Below are 20561 nucleotides of genomic sequence, written 5' to 3'. Positions count from 1 at the left end.
TTTGTCACTACCCCCTGTCTACCTTTTAGGGAAACTAATTTATCCCTCATGATCGGTTGTCAAGGACCTTGGGGTGTTGATAAACTCTAACTTCCCTTATGATGATGATGAGCCTATACTTAGTTGTCTTCAAGCTGCTTCTACAAATTAATCCGCATTTCGACGTATTTATAACTTGCTCGGTAGAAAGACACTGATCCTAGACATCAATTCTTTCGTGTTCACTAGGGTTTTCATTGTTCAACACTACAGAATGGAAATACACTTCTTAGAAAAACACTCGTAAACTGCAGCTTATTCAAAACTTTGCCTGTAGGATTGTTTTAGAGCTTAGGAAGTTTGATCACATTTCAGAGAGGCGCAAGTCAATTGGATAGCTCAACGTCTACGACAAACTCTTTGTTAACGATGTAGTCATGGTTCATAAATATTCTAAGTAATTTAGCAGCGCCTTATGTAAAAGTATCCACTTTATTCAAACCCAGATTTAGCGTCAGCAAATGGTCTACTAGAAAGTCTGGACTTTGCAGTCTAAATTAGATCTAATTCGAAAGTTCTTGCGTGTCCAGAGGCGCACTACAAAGTATATTCTGTATCTGCGCTTGTTTGAGGGCCCGTGACCGATCTATTTCCAGACCGTACTCAAGTATTACGTGCGGGTTTTACCCAAAATTTAACCCAACATCATTTGAAGGGTTAAAATGTACGGTGGGCCACTTTTTTTCTATTTAAAATAAAAATCTTCGCATTCAAAATGATCAGAAACTGATTACTGACTTTTCGATCTATGAATGCTTCCACTTGACTGGACCGGAAGTTAACTTTGCGATTGACGTCAGAGAGTTTCTTGAGCTTTTCTGCTTAGTTCTGAGATTGTTTCAAGTTCGATTGCATATATATCCAGATATTGCCTTTTTGTTTTCGTTTTAACTGGAAAGGTCATCGTGGAATGTTACCTCGCGCGGCATTGCGTGGTAAACTGGTCCATTTAACTGGAGGCACTGATTTTACGAGAGCAGCTGTGGAATTTCGACCCTTGTCACTATTCATTACCGTTAATTCAAATTGTTAATAAATTAATAGCCAACCGTGAAACGCGAGACGATAATAACAATCGCGTGAAACCAACAGTGAAATGCGAGACAAACCACATAAAATAAAGCATTGCATCGTTTCACTTAACTCAGCAACAGACTCAAGAACAGAATCGGTAAAATTTTAAATCACATTTAATTTCCATGTGCAGTTTACAAATAAAAGTGTGGGTTCCCTGTGTGATAAGAGGGAAAAAAACTGCAATATATTACAAAAAAATATACCAAAATATATCAATTTTTTGTCTACAAACTGTATGTCACACAAGAAAATCGCAATGATATATATATTAGCTTTCAAATACATAAGTTATCAACGAAAAAATATAATATGTATATACTTTCGCACAGCTAATCGACAGCATTGACTTAAAGGGACGAGAAGAAAGCGGTTTGAAACGGCGCAAACACAAGAAAAGTTAAAGATTGCGTTCACGGCATACGGCGAAAAGCAGAAATGTCCATAAGATAACTTATGTATGGAGCAACAATTAAAAAAATAAACAACTTGAATAAATTGCCGCGAGCGAGTGAACGCTCCCCTTCATGTTGAATGAGGCAAACGCGGCGAGTAAGCTTACGTGAGAAGAGGCCTTTTTCGGCTATTGTTACACACGCCGAACAAAAAGCTCTTTTCGTCACTTTTCGAATGGAGGTCAGCGACAGCCGAAGGCTAATGGTCATGTGATCGTCCCTGTCGATTGCCGTGCAAGCTTTTCGTGACTATCGTGAGAAAAACAAGAAAATAGAGACCTTTAGATTCTAGGACGAGAACAACTACGAGTACCAGATTTGACTTAAAGTTTGTTCGCGTATTGTCAAATTATGGACACCCCGGAAAGCTTCATTACACTTCTTTTTCACCAAAAAAATTAGCATTGTTATCTTTAATAAAAGAGCTTAAGCCATCTCCCGACGGCAAAATGATAAAACCTCTAACACTTTAAAACTTGTCAGTTTCCGTTACCACGACATTCTCGCTAAAACTCTTGGTGGAATGACGACGGCAATCACGTTTTCCCGCCAAAATGACGCTGGTTCAGTATTGTTTAGTATTGAGAGAATCTCGTACTCGTGGTTGTACTCGTCTCAGAATCTAAAGGTCTCTACTAACTCGCCTATCTCACACAAAACACGACGAATAGCATCATTCACTCAACTGTGTCATTTTCGTATCCGAAACCACGGTAATACGTCCAGATTGTCATAGCCCTGGATGGCCCAAAATATTTGGTTTAAACCAATACCCAAGAATGCAAAAAATACACTTCCATTTGATGTGAGTCGTTCAAACATGTCTTCGCTTAAGCCCCCTAATAACAATTGGATAGCGCTATCCACCTTTGATTCAGATAACTAGGGCTCAGAGCACGAGTAGTCTTTCTTTTCCCTCAAGTATTGGATACTGGGCGAAAGAAACATACGAGCGCGCGTGAAAATCACCACCCGCGTGGAAAGGCTTCCCTTTGCGTGTCACCTCCCCTCATAATTTTCACGCGCGCTAGCTCTGCTATTCCTGAGGTAAACAATGGACCTAGGGCTGGCAGCGAGAGAGGGTGACACACCCTTTGCTGCGTCTCTTGAATGACGTAACTCTTCATTAAGGCTTTCACACTCTTTCCAGTGCAGCAGCGATGGAACTTTCTAGAACTGAAAGCCACTGAAATTTCTGGTCCCAAGAGTACGCCTGGCACAACCACAGTCTCTTTGGTGACACGATGGTAAAAGCATTTTTTACATCTAGAGTGTGAATGAAGATAGGCAGAAACGAAGTGAGGCCCCGTCCACACGGATCCGGATGTTGTTGAAAATGGAGCTGATTTTATTCTCCGTTTTCGAAAAAATACGGGTGCACACGTAGCGATCTCGAATCGTTTCCGTCCTTCCACACGGAAACGCTAAAACGATGAAATTACGATAGCATTCATATTCACCAGATAGCGCATGCAGGGAATGCGCTGTATTAAGTATGATATCATCGTATTCGAAAACCTCCGTTTTCGTTAAGTCGGAATTTTTAAAAAACTCCACTCTCGGAACCCTTTTCGGAAAGCAGCGAAACGCCGTTCACGTGTGGACGGAAGGCTTAAAAAATCTCCATTTTCAAAAATCCGAATACGTATGACGGGGCCTAAACGTAACTTGCTGTAGAGGCTTTTAACCAGGATCACAGACAAGTACTAGTAACTAATAACAATGAACTTACATTTGGAATCAGCCAGGTTTTCCACCCTCAATTTCTTCAAGGTCATACACGCTTGAAATCTAAAAAAATCCACGAGTCAAGTTTGACTTCCATTTGGTAAGGGAGGCTGAGGTGGCTCGATGGGATTTTTCAGGGTCAATACCTCCCAAGTTTGTGCATACAGCTGCAAGTAAAATAGGCAATGGCGTCATTTCGTTGCTATGACAACTCCGATGTCATTGTAACCATAATCATTACAAATTGCCATTTTTATCTAATACAGCTGTGTTGGTAATTTTTCCAAATCCTTGTTAATGGCGACGTAATTCATGCTCAAAATTCGGAGGTATTGACCCTGCAAAACCCTATCGAGCCTCCTTACGCGACAAATACAACGACGGCAGTGAAAACGCCGTCAAAAAAATGAATTTGCGTTCATTCAAACTTTATCGCGTCTATTTGAATATTCTCAATTTGTCAAAAGTAGGCGATTTTTTCTAGTGTTGGAATACTTAAGATTTTGACCTGGTTCAAAAAGAAAAAGAAAAATTCGTCGTCTTATGTTCACATCCTCCATAAAACGTCGTGTTAGGAGGTTTTACGTTCTAGTCGTGCGGTGGACGTCAAAGAAATGTGCTTAAAAGCGTGACGCCCGTGCAGAGCTGTTGTTTTGCTCATAAAACCAATTGTTTCGTGACGTTGTCGTTGTGGTTGCTTAATCTTGCTAATTTCTCGTAGTAGACCGTCCTTTAGTCAAGAGAGTCTCGAAAAACGACAACTAATGTAAACGCACTAGCCAGTCAGAAAAGGAGCAGGCTTTACAATCAACCTCCTTCTCTGCTCGCTGTTTCCTCTACTTTGCGCTCAGCACTCTTACTTGAGTTTGCGCTTGTCATACAGGAACCTTTTGACGTAGCTATGTGACGGTGCAACTTAAAACATTTAGCTTAAATCAGTCTTCATCCTGAACCATCCTCGAACCTTTGTAGTTAACTGTATTATTATCTCGTTGGCGCGCGCTTTTCGCTTTTCTATTTTACAAAAAATAACAATTCAAGAATTCCTTCAATTTCGAGATTTCTCCTCTTATTATTACGTTTTCACGGGAGTTAAAAGTTAATGAGTATTCTAACTCTAGTAAAAACAAAGGCTGAGTTTCTAATGATTACCGTATCAACTCAAATAAGCACCACGCTGCTTAATAGGGTGGTGTTTATTTGAAAGTTGGAAGCCGCAAAGATTTTAGTGTATTAACTACGGTAATATTAATTTCCGTATTAAACCGACAGAATTAACGAATTAACGATTTGATTTTATCAGGGCCACATTGCTTATTCGGGGGCGGCGCTAATTAACTTTTTTTTTCCCAAATGCGGAGCTTATTTGAGTGCGGCGCTTAATCACAGGGGATGGCGCTTATTCGAGTAAATACGGTATTGGAAGAGTGAACAATTAAAAAGGAAAGACTTTCAAGGCGTTCGTTAAACTTGCAGTTTGTGTTCTAATAAGTTAAAAACACGAGGTACTTCTGTTTGTTTAATAAAATCCAGGGTAAAATACACAAATTACAACAAGACTGAGCTCTTTCAAAGTTTTATTTCATCAACACGATCACCACGGTAAAATACATACTTGTAATTCCTTTGAACCAGCCTTGAGAAAGGAACAAACTTGAAGGTGAGAGTGGCGAGAAGTAAAGCGTCATTAAACAGAAATAAACCAAGATCTCCAACTTGTTGATAAACCCTGGTATTCAAAAAACGAAAGAAAACAGAAAGGCTTTTGAAAGACGAGAGTGTTTGTAGTTAACTTAAAAAGCACCTTTTCTGCACCTAAAAGAACAAATAAGATCCCATAACAGTCGCACTTGTTTACCCACCCCACTCCTCCAGTTCAGTTCAGTTTATTTTTACTCAATATTTTGACTAATGCTAAGTTAAAGACATTATAGATTTACAAGATAAATGTTTATGTAGAACTAATATGAAAGGTTGAGTACGATGAAGATATTAAGATATTTTAAAATTTTACCATCAATCAAGGACATTACGGTCATCAAGGGATCATTTACGCCTTGAAGAACCAAATTTTAACATGAAAACTTATGGCCAGCGAGCGTTTTCCGTTGCTGCCCCTCAACTATGGAACAAGCTCCCCTTTGAAATTCGTGCTTGTTCTGATGTTAATCTTTTCAAGTCTAAGTTGAAAGTGTTTCTTTTTAAAAAGGTATATGACATTTAGTTTCATCATATTTGTTTTTGTTTTCTTTCCTTTTTAATATGTGTATGCTATAAATTTCCCAATATGTACAGTAGTGTTATATGTAAGCTTGTGATTAATGATATTCTTATGTCCTTTTTTACATTGTAAAGCGCTTAGAACAGCGATGTATAAGCGCTATATAAATCCCATTATTATTATTATTATTATTATTATTATTATTATTATCATTATTATCATTATCATTATCATTATCATTATTATTATTATTATTATTATTATTATTATTACGATGGCCAAGTGAACCATTTGGTTTTTTAGTTGGTCACCATAACACCAATTACGTTTAGAATAAAAACAGGCGAGGAACTCCTTCTTTAGAAGGTTCTTCACTTGCTCGATTGTCGCGTCAAGTCATACAGGCTGTGACGCAAGGCAGTGACAAAAGAGGCCCAGGACTGTGTTGATTACTTACTTCTAACAGAAAAGTAGCGGAAACGAAATATTTAAACAATGCGCTCTGCTAAATTAAAGATAGCGCGCCGCGCCAAGCGAAAACATCCTTAACTCTGTCCGACGGAAGTATATATAAAACCAGGGAGATCGACGTTGTCAAAAAGAACAATTTCTAATACGGTATCCCCATCGATGTGATAAAAGCAGGAAAAAAGCTTTAATGTTGAAATATTTACCTGAACTCTGGTTTAACTTGTCTGCCAATACTTGGGGTTGACAGCAGGATGACATCCTCTTCGCGAATGAAATGACGACTTTTCTCCGCAAGAACCTGCAAACAGTGAAAACATAGAAAATTGACACAAGAGCGTCGTCATCATCATCATCATCACCATCATTCGGAGTCGAGAAGCTATGAACGACGATTCCTATCCTAGCCTGTGTACAGACGTCCTCCTCCCTCAGAAAAAAATCGGGAGAAGAGTCTCTTCTCCCGATTTTTTTCTGAGGGAGCTAGGGGGGTATGTATTGTTTGGAGTAACATTTTGTGTTATCATTACTGTATCTTGGAGTATACTGTATCAAGCTCGAGTTGCATGTTCTTAGACAAGAAAACCTTGTTTAAAATTTGGCTTAAACTCAACCATCTTTCGAGCAGCCGGGACCAGGAATGTACTAGATAGCGAGCACGTTGACGTCGCCAACAGCAAACTCAAGTCAGGCTTTTCTCTTTATTTTACTTTATTCCATTAGCTTCGCCAGGAGACAACAAATCAACGATACAAACAAAGCAGAAAGTAGCTAAAGTAATAATATGAAGGGAGCGGTGTAAGAGACTTGGCAGGAACACCCAAAAAGCTGAAGCCAATTAAAGGGAGTCCTTTTCCCACAAGTCCCCCTACACCGGTAATGTGAACTCTTGATGCTGTGATATGAGACGGTAAAATTAACCTCTGTTAAGAACAAAAGACGTGACTTACTGGACAATTGACTATTCTCTTCTGTAAATCTTGAAGAAACCTTTCCCTTTCAAGACGTTCTTTATACTGCAAAAGACCAAATAAAACCAACGTTACTAAAAGAATTGGCAGACAACACAAAGATTTAACATTGTGTTCCACCCATTTGCAAGATGACGTCAGTTTACTGCTACGACCACAATATTTTATGATTTTGCTTTCTTGTGCAAATTAGGACTTTTGTTTTTTATAACTCGATGGGATTACAAAATTAAAAATTAAAATATGAAAGGAAAAACGAAAAGGATTCTGGTCGTAGTAGTAAAATGACGCCATCGTGCAAATGACCTATTTGCGCCGGGAGCGCTTATTTCATTTCATTTCAGCCGAGGGGATGGGGAGGGGCGCTGATTCAGGCACTTCCACTTAAAAATATATAGGGAACCGATTGAGGGACAGGAGCTCGTAGGCAGAGTTTTCAAAACTTATATCTTGCTTGTTTGAGAGCATTAAATGGAGGTGTAAATTTAAGCGGACTATAGTCTCAAATGTCATCCGTCTCCATCCCCTAATCCCCTAACCCGTGGGGGTTGCACCCCCCTCCAATGGTGTTAAGGGGCGGAGACAGCTGACATTTCAGATTAAGCGGACAAATGAAGCTCCTTTTTCACTTTATATAGTGTTGATAAGCGATAATAATTTTTTTATTACCTGTCTAAATAAGGTGTGAAGGTCCTTGAACTTGGCAATGGCCTGGGTCAATTTTTTTCTGTCGACGTGATCAGCTGAAGTGTACCTCAAGAACGCTTCTAAAAGCTCAATATAACTGGAACAAAACAAGTAATTAAGCCCTGAAAATTTGCCACTTGTTATTCAGAAAGTATTTAATTCTTGTGGGTGAAAGACATTCGTGGTTGACAATGTCCTGGTTTCACTCTCTGTGTGCTGTTGCCTCAGATTTACATCAAATTGTTTCCATAGCTCCTTGACCACATTGTATCCATTAAATGGAAATAGGCTGCACAAATAGCCTGCTGATCCACTGTTTGTGGCGTTTTTGTTTCATTTAGCGTGAATTCATTTACTGTTAAGTGAGAGCATGGGTAAGGCTGAGTAAAATAACTAGTCCACATTACTAAGTAGTATAGCAGGGACCGAAATGTCCGGATTTTTTTGCACAGGGATATCGTTAACTTGCACAGGAATACATTAACTAGAAGACCTATCCAACGAGTTAAACATCTAGAAGAAAAATAGCACATGATCTCATCTTAAAATGATATTCCTGAGCATTTTATTCATGAGATACAGAAAAAAGGCTATGACGTCATCGGCGTTAACGTACTCCACCGGAAGTTAACGAGATTCCTGCCATAAAAACTGGATAATTCAGTGTCTTCTATACTACTTTTATCTTCGCATTTCTAAACTTTCACCTTCTTCTTCGTTGACAATGCTTTGCGCCTGAGTAAAATTAGGGAGCTTAAAGAAAGGCGTATTTGAGCGACGCATGTCAACCGAAAGTGGACTTTTGCATTTTTTGGGCAGTGGTCTTCCTACAATTTTTTAGTATTAAAACTTTCAAAACGTTTTGTCATTTAACAGTGTATTGGTATTACATAAGACTTTAAAACAGTGAAAGTAAGAACCTCAGCCTTAAGTTATTTTGTTAGGCTTGCGCAAATTTCTCTCGTTTTACCGCGGTGAATCCCCAACAGAACCCGCGCCAACTTTACACACTAAGGCACTAAGCACAGAACCGTGAAATGGGTCTATTGAACAGAAAACCTAACACAAAGAAGCAATTACAAAGGCGCAGAAAACGACGAGACAATTGTTGTAAATAATTTTGCCCTGTGTGGAGGACAAACTGAAAATAGGTTAACTGACCTTTTAATTTGTCTTCCCGGGAGAAACAACAATTCTGCAAAACTAGATGCCAAAAACAAAAAAAAAGGAGAAAACAACAAAACACAAGAACAAAGAAATGAAATTAGAGTTTATAAAATACTATTCACTCAAACATTGGAAGGATATAAGAAATGAGTAAAACTAAAAGGTAAGGCATAATTTCATACCTCATCATTTTTGTATTTGGCTGTTTTTCGTGGCGTGCAAGAAATGAGCGAAATTGAGGATTTTGTTCTTTACACTGTCGAAAAAGAAACACAGGATAATGGCTTGATAATAAAGTAAGAAGTAAGTAAAAATGAAGTGAGTAAAGTGAAATTTTTCACTGTGTACCTTGTGTAGTCAGTACTTCGACTTGGGCTGGCAACTCGTTGTTGCGATGTAGCCTGTCCCAGGCGTTACAGGGACATAGTCAGCTTATGTACATGCGCATTAGATGCAATTTTTTAGCCGATTTGCATATCGCAAGATACACAATCCACACCGTTTTTAACCAAATATGATGAAATAAAATTAAAGAATTAGTAAAAGAATACAGCGGAACAGGTGTTCAATAAAACATCGAATGAAACACTAGGCAAGATTAAAGCGGTTTTCTAGCTAGATGTATCCAACGCGTGCATTTGATTTCGGGTTGAGGTAAACGCTTTTCAAAGTTGCAAAACTAGTGTCCAGATTGGCGCTGTCCAAAGCTGACTGCGTCCCTTTAAGATAGCGGGGACAACGCAAAAACTGGAGCTGGAAAAAAACACTATAGGAACGCCTGGAACATGATATGGTGGCGAGGCATGACATAAGAGCTGTGATGGCGAGGACCCCTACCCCTAACAGGATTAACCATGCTGGAATGGTCAAGGAAAAGAAAATGGGACGCTTGAGAACGGGGTGCGTATTCTCACGCCCGAATTCAATTCTTCCTTTTACCTTTGAGGCAACCATGTTTTAAGTCGACAACTGGTGACAGTACTTCAACGGATAAACTTGAGGCCGACGGTGCGCTCATTCTACGCACCTCTGTCTACCAAAGTTCTAAAGGTATTTTAAGCTAGTTAAAGCTACACAAAAAGGAGAGAAGTAGCAACAGGGATGTGATGTCACCGAAAATCGAACTCGGGACTTAACGCACCGAAGGCCGCGCACTAACCAACTGTGCCATCTTTGTTCCTTTCGAAAGCCCCCAACCTCCAGCCTCTAATACGCCCCCAGCTAGTCCAGAGGCACTTTACGAAAACTGATATTAATAAACTGCAAGGGGATTAATAGCTTAATAGAGGAAACACGGGTACTCTTAGGCCTAGGGAAAGGATAAACGTTTCACGAGACAAACCTGAGTTAAGTTCATGAAAAGTTCGACGTCTGGCTCAGTTAAGTTCGTCTGAATGAGTTTGAATCGTCCAGCAGGTTCTATCCGTCTGCTTCAGACGCCGATAGAACGTTTGAAGATCGTCTACGGGACAAACGTCGATCTTCACATGCGAAGAACTAAACGAATAAATTTAAAATTTGTATGATAATGTATATTTAGCCTCGTTCGAGAGAAAATTTATTAAAATTGGTTTTTGATCTGGTTCAGTTGATTGGTTCGACGCGTCCTAAGTTCGACGTCTGACCCAACAGAAGATTTTAACTCAATTTAGGTCGACTCAAATTCGAGTTTGGTTGGTCTCATGAAAAGTTCGACGTTTTGCCTAGGCCTTAATCTACGATAATAGTTAATAAAGAAAAGCTTACTCGTTCTAATGTTTGTAGTGTTACAGGATAATTGTTTAAAAAATTGGTGTAGGCACGCAGCTGTGTAGTAAAGTTGAGAAAAATGTCTCCCAGCATCTGAAAAGGGAACAGAAAAGGCTAAGAATGACGTATTTTCTCGGATAACAGCCTTCGGGGTTTCCTCCCCTTGAAAAACTAGTTCACAATTCCCGCCGTGAACATTCCTCGAAATACCTGAAAAATACCTGACCTTGAAAAGTTGTCTCTCTAGAGAGAACGTTAAAAAACCGACTTACTTTAGATACGATAAATGAATGTGCTCAACTTATAAGTCTTACAGTGCCGAGTCGAGCCGAATTTATACAAGTGACGAATTTTTTTATTCAAGACGACAAATTATCCATCTCTGGTAGATAATTCGTCTAGTATAAATCCGGTGTTTAGGCAGAAGTGGGGCCAAAACTAGTCTTCGCTTGATTTGACTGTATGCATGTCTATAAATTTGTCTGAAAGGATAGCTCATCTTTATCTAGACGGAAAACAAAAACAGATTTCTGCTCGGTTTTGACATGAGGGCGACTGGTACTTCATTCGCAAGGTTTCTTGGGATAAAATTTTATAGGTGGTGTCAAAAGAGACAAAAAGCAGTCACTTCCGGTTTGAAAAAAAGCTAGCTGTGTGAGATGTCATTGAACAAATGTGTGGTTATTGAACTTCTGGTATGGTTATTAAACTATTGTGTTTTCCGCCTGAACTACAATAGAAAACGGTTCTTTGGCTGTTTATTTTGATTGGACGATATCATAAACATTTACCCTAGGCGATTTCGGAGTGGCAAAACCGCCGCTTTCAAAGACAGGACAAGTGCAAACCTTTCTAAAGAAAAAGGGTTTCTGTTTTAATTTGCATAAGAATGAAACAGACGTCAGACTCAGCTTCACTTCAAAATAGAGGCTCATCCCCACTTGGTAATGTCCTATTGTTGGGTGCAATGAATATTGTGTTGTCGTCGCGATTCTTCGGGTCAACTTCGGACATCATCGAGCGTCAGCCCAACTCGTAAATGTCCTACTGTTGGGTGCCTTGTATTATGTGTTGCCGTCGCGATTTTGCGGGTCAACTTCGGGCGTCATCGGGCCTTAGCCCCATTTGGAAATATCTTATTGTTGGGTGCCTTGTATAATGACTGTGTTGTCGTCGCGATTCTTCGGGTGAACTTCGGACATCAACGAGGATCAGTCCCACTCGGAAATATCCTATTGTTGGGTGCCTTGCATTAGTGTTGTCGTCGCGACTTTTCGGGTCAACTTTGGAGATCACCGAGGCTTAGCACCACTCGAAAATGTCCTATTTTTTCGTACGAAAATATGTGGGCTACGGTCATTTATACGAATGTCTGAATTGATGGAAACCGTTCTTTAGATCGGTTAGTTCAATTGGCTTGGTTTTCTGCTACAACGAAAGTTAGAGCGCGCCCTTGAGAATGCAAAAAATGGAAAATTGTAAATGGAACTTACTTGATGAGAATTCCATTCATCTAACCTGTTTGACAGATTATTCACCAAAAGACTGAAACACAATAAAGGTCGTCGTATCAGTGTATAAAGCTGGGCATTAAGAAAAATGTTTCAACATCAAGATTATCATCTCTGCTGAAACTTTAATATTTGACCAGTTATGTAATTTATTTTGTTGAGGGACCCTTCAAATCAGTTAGTGAACCACGAGAAGGGAATGTGACTTGATATCACCCGGAAAACACTGTAACGCCCGCCAGAAGTGTAAGCAGGACTCGCTAAGTCGGTAGAGCGGTTGACTGCAGAGCGAGAGGTCGCAGGTTCGATTCCCGGTGCCAGACCAATACTCAGGGTCTTAAAATAACTGAGAAATGAGGGTACTACCTCGCGAGGCTCGGATGACCACGCAAAATGGCGGTCCCGTGTACAGTAGGAGACGTAAAAATGGTGTCATCGATTAGGACACTAAAGTAAAGCGCATTCTATTTCTTTATTTTATTGTCATAAAATATTAAACAATGCTATGTCTAACGTACCTGCTTAGGGCCAGCAATGTTTCACTGTCAGCAAATAAACTTTGTATGTTTGCCAAGCTAATAATGGCTCTATGAAAGTCCGAAAGGAAAGGAAAGTTTGGAAACTAGCAACTTTTTCCGAAGCAGCCAAATGTAACTCAACCTAGTGACAGTGTTCATTTTAGCTAGTTTAGTATTATAACTAAGCTTAACCGGTTATTCTAAAGCTTAAGTACCAGTGCGTTCTATTGTTCCTCCGCTACTGACCATTGTGTTTCACATGGTGGTCCGCTAGACCTTCCCGTGGTGTAATTCACGGATTTCAATAATATTTTAAGTAGCCAGCCGGTTTGAATATAGAGTAATCGACTATATCAACAAGGGGCAGTTAATCCCGTACCTCTAGGGGGTTGGGGGGCATGCTCGCTCAGAAACTTTTAAAATTTCAAAGCCCTAAAATGCAACTTCCGACGTTCTAGGGACTAAATTGAGTACAAAAGAGCGTACTCAGGGCGGAAATGACGTACAACATAAAAAAGACAAGAAAAACCAAGAGATCATAATAAGGATAAAAAAGCAAACCTGTTTGAGGCAAGAGCGGCTTCAAGAGGCTTTTTAAAAACATCTTGTATTATGGATAAATTCCTCATGTACGTTAACTCTGTTGACAATATTTCATGTGCCACTAGAGTCCTTCTTTCACCTGCGGAGGTGCCTGTCTTAGGAGAAAAACCCTAAAGATGAAAAAATGAAAGAATCCTTCTCGTTTTCAGCTGCATTGTTAAGTAGCTGGCGCCACAGACCGAACTAAACTCTGGTTAAGTCCGTCTGCGAATTAGCGCCGAAATCCTCGTTCCGGGCGCCCACATGTGTACACCAGCATTCGAGTAGGCGCCATGATTGGTCTGTTCAAAAGTCCATCGTCGATTTGACAATCAAGATGACAGAAAATTCGAAACGCACTTCCGGTAATTCGTTGAGTCCGTTGGTGGCCCAGAAGCATGGATATCAGCACTGCTTCGCAGACGTTACTAACCAAGGTTAAAATTACGTCTGCGACGCAGACTATTCTAAAGAGGCTCGATTTCGGACGGTATTTCCGATTATTTTTTCAAAGCGGAATCATATTAATAGGGCCCCTGATGGGACCACAGAGAGTAGAACAAAATGTTGAAGCCAAAAAACATAAGCGTCACTAAACTAACCATCTTGAACTTACAAATCAACATTATTCCGTGGACTATGTCTATGGGAAAACTTTAAAGTTGCTCATTTATGCTTTATTTAAACTATATGGTAGTGGAAGCGTGGTGGCCGAGGGGTTAAAAGATCTCAAAGTCCAGGTTCAAGCCTGTCCATTGCGTTGTTTCCTTAGGTAAGAAAACTTTCTACTCTTTGTCTGTCTGAAGTACGCACGCGTGCGTACTGCGCAGACACGAAATGCTCCGTGTATTTTTGTATAGCCAATGCTCTGGTTATTGACCTGATTGATCATTTACGGTGAGTCGGGATACTTTTAGTGGTCGTCTGATAGTCAAGCCGAGGCGTTATCATCCTCTGAGACCCAGGGGCAGCTTGTCGGGACGATAGAGTGTTCGTGGTGAAAGTTTACCTAAAGATCGTACCCGACTAGCTGCCCCTGGGTCTCCGAGGATACGGCATTATTGGCTATGAAGACTCAATGTGACTGGTGCGTTTTGATCCGTCTATTGTTACAGTTATAATGGCAGTTAGTGTACACGTAAAAGTTGAGTGAGGTTGAATTTTTACGTTTACGTGCGAGCTTTCATACATTGCTTCTATTTCATTTATGCACGTAAATTCTCGTATTCACGCGACAGTGGAAGTCCACCTTTACGGACTCTATTTAACACCCAGCTTAAATTTCAGTCAGCTCTTAAAAAGGTAAGGCCCGTCGTTATTATCAATCTCAGCTAGTAGGAAGACAAATTTAGAAAAATCTCTTGCCTCAAATTCGTTTTCAAAGCCACCATCAATTGCACCTTTGTCAGAACCAGCTTCGTCTTGCACTTCCTGAGGGAAACAAATATGATGTTTAACAATTATTCCTCGAGCCCAAATGGGCCCTGAGTCAATAGCCCATGAGGCTGAAGGCCGAATGCACTATTGACTCAGAGGGCATGAGGACGAGAGGAATAATTGTTTTAGTAAAATCCAACTAGTTGGTCAAAAGTATCGAGACAAAACAACTTGAGCAAGCAAAACGCGCTTCAGCCGCCATTGTTTTGGTTTTCAAAGCCGACGCTTTTCGCCACAAGTGGGCTATAACATATATCGTAAAAATTCCGAAAATAAGCTCCGGGGCTTATAATTTTCAAAGGCCCTTTTTGAGGGGCTTATTTTTGGAGGGGCTTATATTCGGAGGGAAATTTGCGTTTCAAAATCGATTGGGCTAGCCTTATAGTTGGAAGGAAATTTGCCGTTTTTTGCTTTGTTTTTCTTTGTATTTTGAGGGCAATTTCTAAGTACAAGCCCCCCTGGGGGGCTTATATTTGGAGGGGCGATTTAACGGAGGCTTTTTTGCGTTACGAGTTTGGAGGGCTTATATTTGGAGGGGCTTGCTTGGAATTTTACGGTAGCCTAGTAGTAGCTCAACCAATCAGAACGCAGGATTGATAATAGACCACTACCAAAAAATAATAAAATTTATACCTGACTTAATTTCCAGCTTTAATCTAAAACGTCTTAGAAATATATGTTCAACAGCACTCACAATAGTAGCTCAAAATATCATGGGCAACGAAAAACTAAAACTAAACTTAGACGAATTTGGTAGTATTTTGTAACCTGGATTTTGAGAAAGTTTAAGTTACAGAGCAGACCAGGATTATAAAAAAACAATAATAAAATATACCGTTAGAAAAAATAGACTTGCAAAAATGTGTTTTCATGTTAAAAGATTATAAAGAACAATTTGTGACACGAAATGCCTCATCCGGAAAAATTAAATTACAAATTAGTAAATAAAACAAAACAAATTTAAGATAATGCGTAATCGATATAGGAGGCGGATAAAAATGACTTATTCGATGATATATTTTGGTCTGTTTTTTTTTTTATATAATGCTGGATTTTCCAATGCAAATAGTTTCCCAATGAGAGCGGGCTACAATCGATTTTCTGTCAAGCTGAACAATTCAAGGGATATAAAAAAACCATCAGTGAATGCAATGAATTGGATTTCGAAAATATATTTTTATCGAACTGACAGGTGTTGAGGGCAGAAACAGACAGGTAACGATTAAATCCTCTGTCTCGAAAATTTTATAATAATAATAATTAATAATAATTTTATTTATATAGCGCTAAAATCCAATAATTGTCCAAAGCGCTACCTAATTACAAAAAAGAATATATATATATATATATATATATATATATATATATATATACATAAAAATCTAAATTATAAAATATCTACAATATACAATATAATTCAAATATAGCCTAAGTTATCTACTATATAAATCAAAAACATCTTAAAACAAAAGGAATCTCATAACCTATATGCTAACTTAAATAAAAAAGTTTTAACGGATTGCTTAAAAGTTGCCACTGAAGCACATTTCCTTATCTCTAGAGGTAAATCGTTCCACAATTTAGGTCCTGCAATAGAGAAAGCTCTGTCTCCATATGTTTTCAATCTGCTTCTTGGAACCACTAAATATTCTTTACATGAAGAACGCAATGACCTAGAGTATGTTTTAAAATTCAAAAGGTCAGAAATATAAGAAGGTGCAAGGCCATGAAGGGCCTTGTATACCAATAAAAGGACTTTAAAAGTTATTCTAAACTCAACTAGTAACCAATGAAGATTAATTAAAACAGGAGTTATATGAACATGCTTCGGTGTCAGTGTGACAACACGAGCTGCAGCATTCTGAACTGCCTGTAGTCTAGCTAACAGATACTTAGGAAGGCCATGTAATAAGGAATTACAGTGATCAAGTTTCGAAGTAATAAATGCATGGACTAAGATTTCACATGTATCTTGGCTTAAGTACTTGCGGATTTTAGCAATATTTCTCAAATGATAGAATGATGATTTACAAATGTTCTTAATGTGCTCCTCAAAACTAAATATGCTATCAAACTGAACCCCCAAATTACGAACAGAGTATTATCGATTATTAAAAGAAATTGAGCATTTGCTTGTTATCTTTGGCCTTTACCAGGGAAAAATGCATAATCTGTAAATCAGCCCCCTTCTTTTTTGCTTATTATTCATTGATGAGTCAAACGACCAATTGAATGTATAGCTGATTCAATAGAGGTTGCTTTGGGAATTGCACAATTGGCAGCTATTGTTTGGTGGTCACTCAAGCAAATCATTTCAGTGAGTTTTGTACGCCCAAATATCCAATGCGCAATTGCCAATTCCCAATGCTCACAGCAACCTTTATTGAATCAGCTAAAGTATATAAATCCCAGGTTTACCTTTTCTTTTCCTAAGGGATGAGAATATTCAAAATGTTACGTAAGGATGGTAAATACCATCTGTTCTGCGAGTTCATGAGAACCAGTAGCCCACCCGCAGACATTCTTCGAGCTTTGTCACGCGTTAGGAACGTGTGACGAAGCCCTGAGAAGGTCTGCGTGGGAGGCTAGGAACGTTCCTTACTTAGTTGCGCAAGATCGCCTTTCGTGAAAAATAAAAAACAGCCAATAAAAATCGAGTTCGTTTTTATTGAAAACCAGAAATTGATTTCCAACAACATTGACACGTGCATTTGTAGTTAGTGATAAGGACTTTCAGATTCGACGACGCGACGGCAACGAGAACGTCAAAAACAACAACAAATAGGTTTAGTAGGCAAAACAACAATTTTGTAAGTGCAAAACACTTTTTTGTACATTTCTTTGCCGTTTTTATACAACTACGATGTTAAATTGCCTAATTTACGCTTTATGCGGGACGTAAACAAGCGAAGGCGAAATTTTATTTCTTTTTCTGAACTTGGATATTGTCCCTAGGAATTCAACCTCAAGAGGGTTCGCCTGCATTAGTATAGGTAATAGCATGATTTCTAGTGATATTTGGCATAAATACCACGAGTGATATTTCAAAATTGTTATACTTAATCTTACGAGCCGTTAGGCTAGTGAAATTTGAGACAATTTTGAAATATTTATGCCAAATATCAGGTACAAATCGGGCTATTATTTGTTTACACTACTACCCACGAAAGGTTTGTAATTTTCACATGTAGGTGTTTCAAATTAAGCTGAAATACCACTGCTCTAAGCCAATCAAATTGCAGAAATTTCTCATATAGTAGTATAAAGACTGAAATAACGCGAATTTTCGCAGCTATCGCTTCCTTCGATCATGAGGTCCCTCATTTTTTTTTTGAAAACACGCCCACGTAAACAGCCGTAGAATTTGCAAATGTTATTTTAAAGTAAAGTTCGGAAGCCTAATCGGTAAACAGTTTTACTCTTTGTTCCAAATTCTGCTTTAACCGTCGCAACGGAAATATTCCTTAATTTGGAATTGTGCTGGTTTGTCGTCAACAGGGATTGTGCTGCCTGCAACTCCGGAGAAAGCTCATTAATAAAAGCGAGGCAAGTTCCTCCGTTTAATTAATTAGTATAAAGTTCTTCTCGCGAATACCGGAAAAAAAGTGGGCTTGATTGGCAGGTAGCAGTCAACTTGGTACCTCCTCACCAATCAGATCGAGCCCCTAGCTGTCGTCCAGTGTACGATTGTTCGCCAAACGAACAATGACTAAATCGATATTAAATTTTTGCTTAATTTTCATCTTTGGTAATCTTGTCACTGAGTGTTAAATCCGTTTTTCCGAGCAGCTGCGACAAGGATATTTGAAAGCGCGATTACTATTTGTTCCCAAAGATATAATTTTCATACTGGGTGGAAGGAGTATACGACCAACACTTATTTTGCTTATCGAGTGAAATTGTACCATGTAACCCTTCACATTTAGACCCGGTAAGTAAGTTTTACCAAACAACAGTTCTTAAACGTTGTAATTTTTTACCCGATTTATATATACTGGTGATACAAATCAATTTGTGAGTCTATGAAGTTTGGATAAATTAAAATCCTAGTATATAATCAGATTAAGGGGCGCCGCTATTAAGGTGCTCTAGTTGTTATGTAGGCAGGAATTTAACAAATTCTCTCACGCACGTTGACCGGCTTGAGCAACCTTTAAGAGAGCTAAGTCTAAATGAACAATATAATTTTTACTAGTTGACAACAACAGGCATTAGTTTCGGTGTAAGAAAAATTTATCGTTATAGTTGGCGTTGACCATGTAACCAAGTTAAGAACGAAAAGAACTGGGTTTGGTATACAAACAAAATAGGAAAGCGCACGATTTGAGATCATTCTTACGTGAGCTAGCCCCAATAAAAACTTAATGGTAAACGCCCGACTTTTGAACACTTAGATTGTACGGACGGTATTAATCCCCAGCGTAAATCCAATTAAGGAAAGAGCCCGTCAGCCATAGTCAATCTCAGCCAGTAGAAAGAAAAATTAAAAAATACTTGCCTCAAATTCACTCCCAGAATCACCAGCAATAGAGTCCTTTTCTGAACCATCTTTGTCTTGTACTTCCTGGGAGAAACAAAGGTGATGATATCAAACTGTATACTCGACTTTGGCCCTATTCACACCATTAAATTAAATATAGTTTTTTTCCCTTATCAAAGCATATTACTGTTCTTTTATCGATTGCAAATCTAGCGCAATTACGTACGTTCATTTGTATTCGGCGTAAAAGCCTGTGTTCCAGTTTTCCGTTGCTGTTTTTCGTTTTTAAAAACCTGGTTTCATGAAACATGTTTCGTTGGTTTGAACGGGGCATTGATTTCCTGCTTTTGATGTCTAATTTAAGACGTTTTAAAATGACGTACATCTTCAACAATTATATTTACTTCCTCACAAATTCATGAGCAACGAGGACTACTAAACTAAGAGGATTACGTAACCAGGATTTTGAGAAAGTTACGTCTATAAAACAGACCGGGGTCGATCAATTTATGTTCAAAATTATAAAGGTAAAAAATATCAGAAAAAAATAATGGACTTATACAGAACTGAGGGGAGAAACAGACAGGTGTAGATAATATCCACCGGATTTGGAACAAGTTTTAGTTTAGGATGCTCAAAAATTCAACGTTTAAGCTCGTGTTCACTATGCAACTAAGTTTTTAAAAGAATGTCGTAGAACGTTACTCGGCAACACAAATAAAAACAAAGGCCCACCAGGGGACCACGTGCATCTTGTGGATGGTTTGGTACGAAGACAAAAGAAAGCAACAGGCTTACGACCATTCTTTTGTCAGAAATCTCACGCTGTGGAGCCGATATTATCCAAATTACAGGGATAAACCAATTTCTAATTCTCCGAAAGTGCCCAGGAAAGTGGAATGCTTCGTCTACGAGTTGCTCTTTATAAAAGAACCAATCCATGCTTTAAAACCAACGCCGATCCATCCATACAAACTCTTAATTAAAAGAAACATTCTTAACACTTTTATTCGACTGTAATTGAGCATTGTTCAGTTTTACTATGAGATCTTTTTTTGGACTAATGGGCTAACGACGTTATCATGTCAAAATGTCGTTGCTTAATAACTTGCTAAAATGATTTTAAGCAATATTTTATCGCAGTGCTTTAAAGCCAAACGTTTGCAGAAATCACCTTTTATTCGTACTCTTTATCGATCTTTACCTTTACGCTTCAGATCTGTAGCGTTTCTGTCAAAGGCAAATGTCAGTTTCCAGCTAGTCTGTTCACAGACCCTCTATTTGCTCTTCAAAGACCGTCGAGAGCGTGTGATCAAAAATAAACTGCAGGGGATTTATTGACCGTCAGCACAAGGGGGGATGGGGTTATTTATTTTTCTTTCTCGCGCTCCGCCCTCGCCGATGTTTTCGAAAAGAACGAAAAGACAAATAAAACGTCTGTGTACAGGCTAGTTTCCAGCCTATGAAAGCTTTT

The 20561-nt window shown here is 38.8% G+C and overlaps 1 protein-coding gene across 1 annotated transcript in view; it reads right to left on the bottom strand.

Moving 5' to 3' along the window:
• Positions 1 to 2612: 2612 nt before the first annotated feature.
• The window catches only part of LOC140930329 (epithelial cell-transforming sequence 2 oncogene-like), a 48859-nt gene continuing 30910 nt past the window's right edge, over positions 2613 to 20561 (bottom strand). The window contains exons 18-30 of the mRNA XM_073380014.1: positions 14536 to 14601; positions 13150 to 13301; positions 12589 to 12657; positions 12053 to 12104; positions 10557 to 10652; positions 8993 to 9066; positions 8805 to 8846; positions 7626 to 7740; positions 6936 to 7001; positions 6192 to 6286; positions 4912 to 5025; positions 3301 to 3359; positions 2613 to 2834 (exon numbers count right to left, since the gene is read on the bottom strand). Coding sequence (XP_073236115.1) covers positions 2704 to 2834; positions 3301 to 3359; positions 4912 to 5025; positions 6192 to 6286; positions 6936 to 7001; positions 7626 to 7740; positions 8805 to 8846; positions 8993 to 9066; positions 10557 to 10652; positions 12053 to 12104; positions 12589 to 12657; positions 13150 to 13301; positions 14536 to 14601 — 1131 coding nt within the window. The 3' untranslated portion in view covers positions 2613 to 2703. The remainder of the gene's footprint in view (positions 2835 to 3300; positions 3360 to 4911; positions 5026 to 6191; positions 6287 to 6935; positions 7002 to 7625; positions 7741 to 8804; positions 8847 to 8992; positions 9067 to 10556; positions 10653 to 12052; positions 12105 to 12588; positions 12658 to 13149; positions 13302 to 14535; positions 14602 to 20561) is intronic.

Source organism: Porites lutea, chromosome 1, assembly GCF_958299795.1.
Source record: "Porites lutea chromosome 1, jaPorLute2.1, whole genome shotgun sequence".
In the NCBI taxonomy this organism is placed as follows: Eukaryota; Metazoa; Cnidaria; class Anthozoa; order Scleractinia; family Poritidae; genus Porites; species Porites lutea.
Note: the sequence above shows the minus strand (reverse complement) of the source record. Positions and strands in the feature narration are given on the sequence as shown.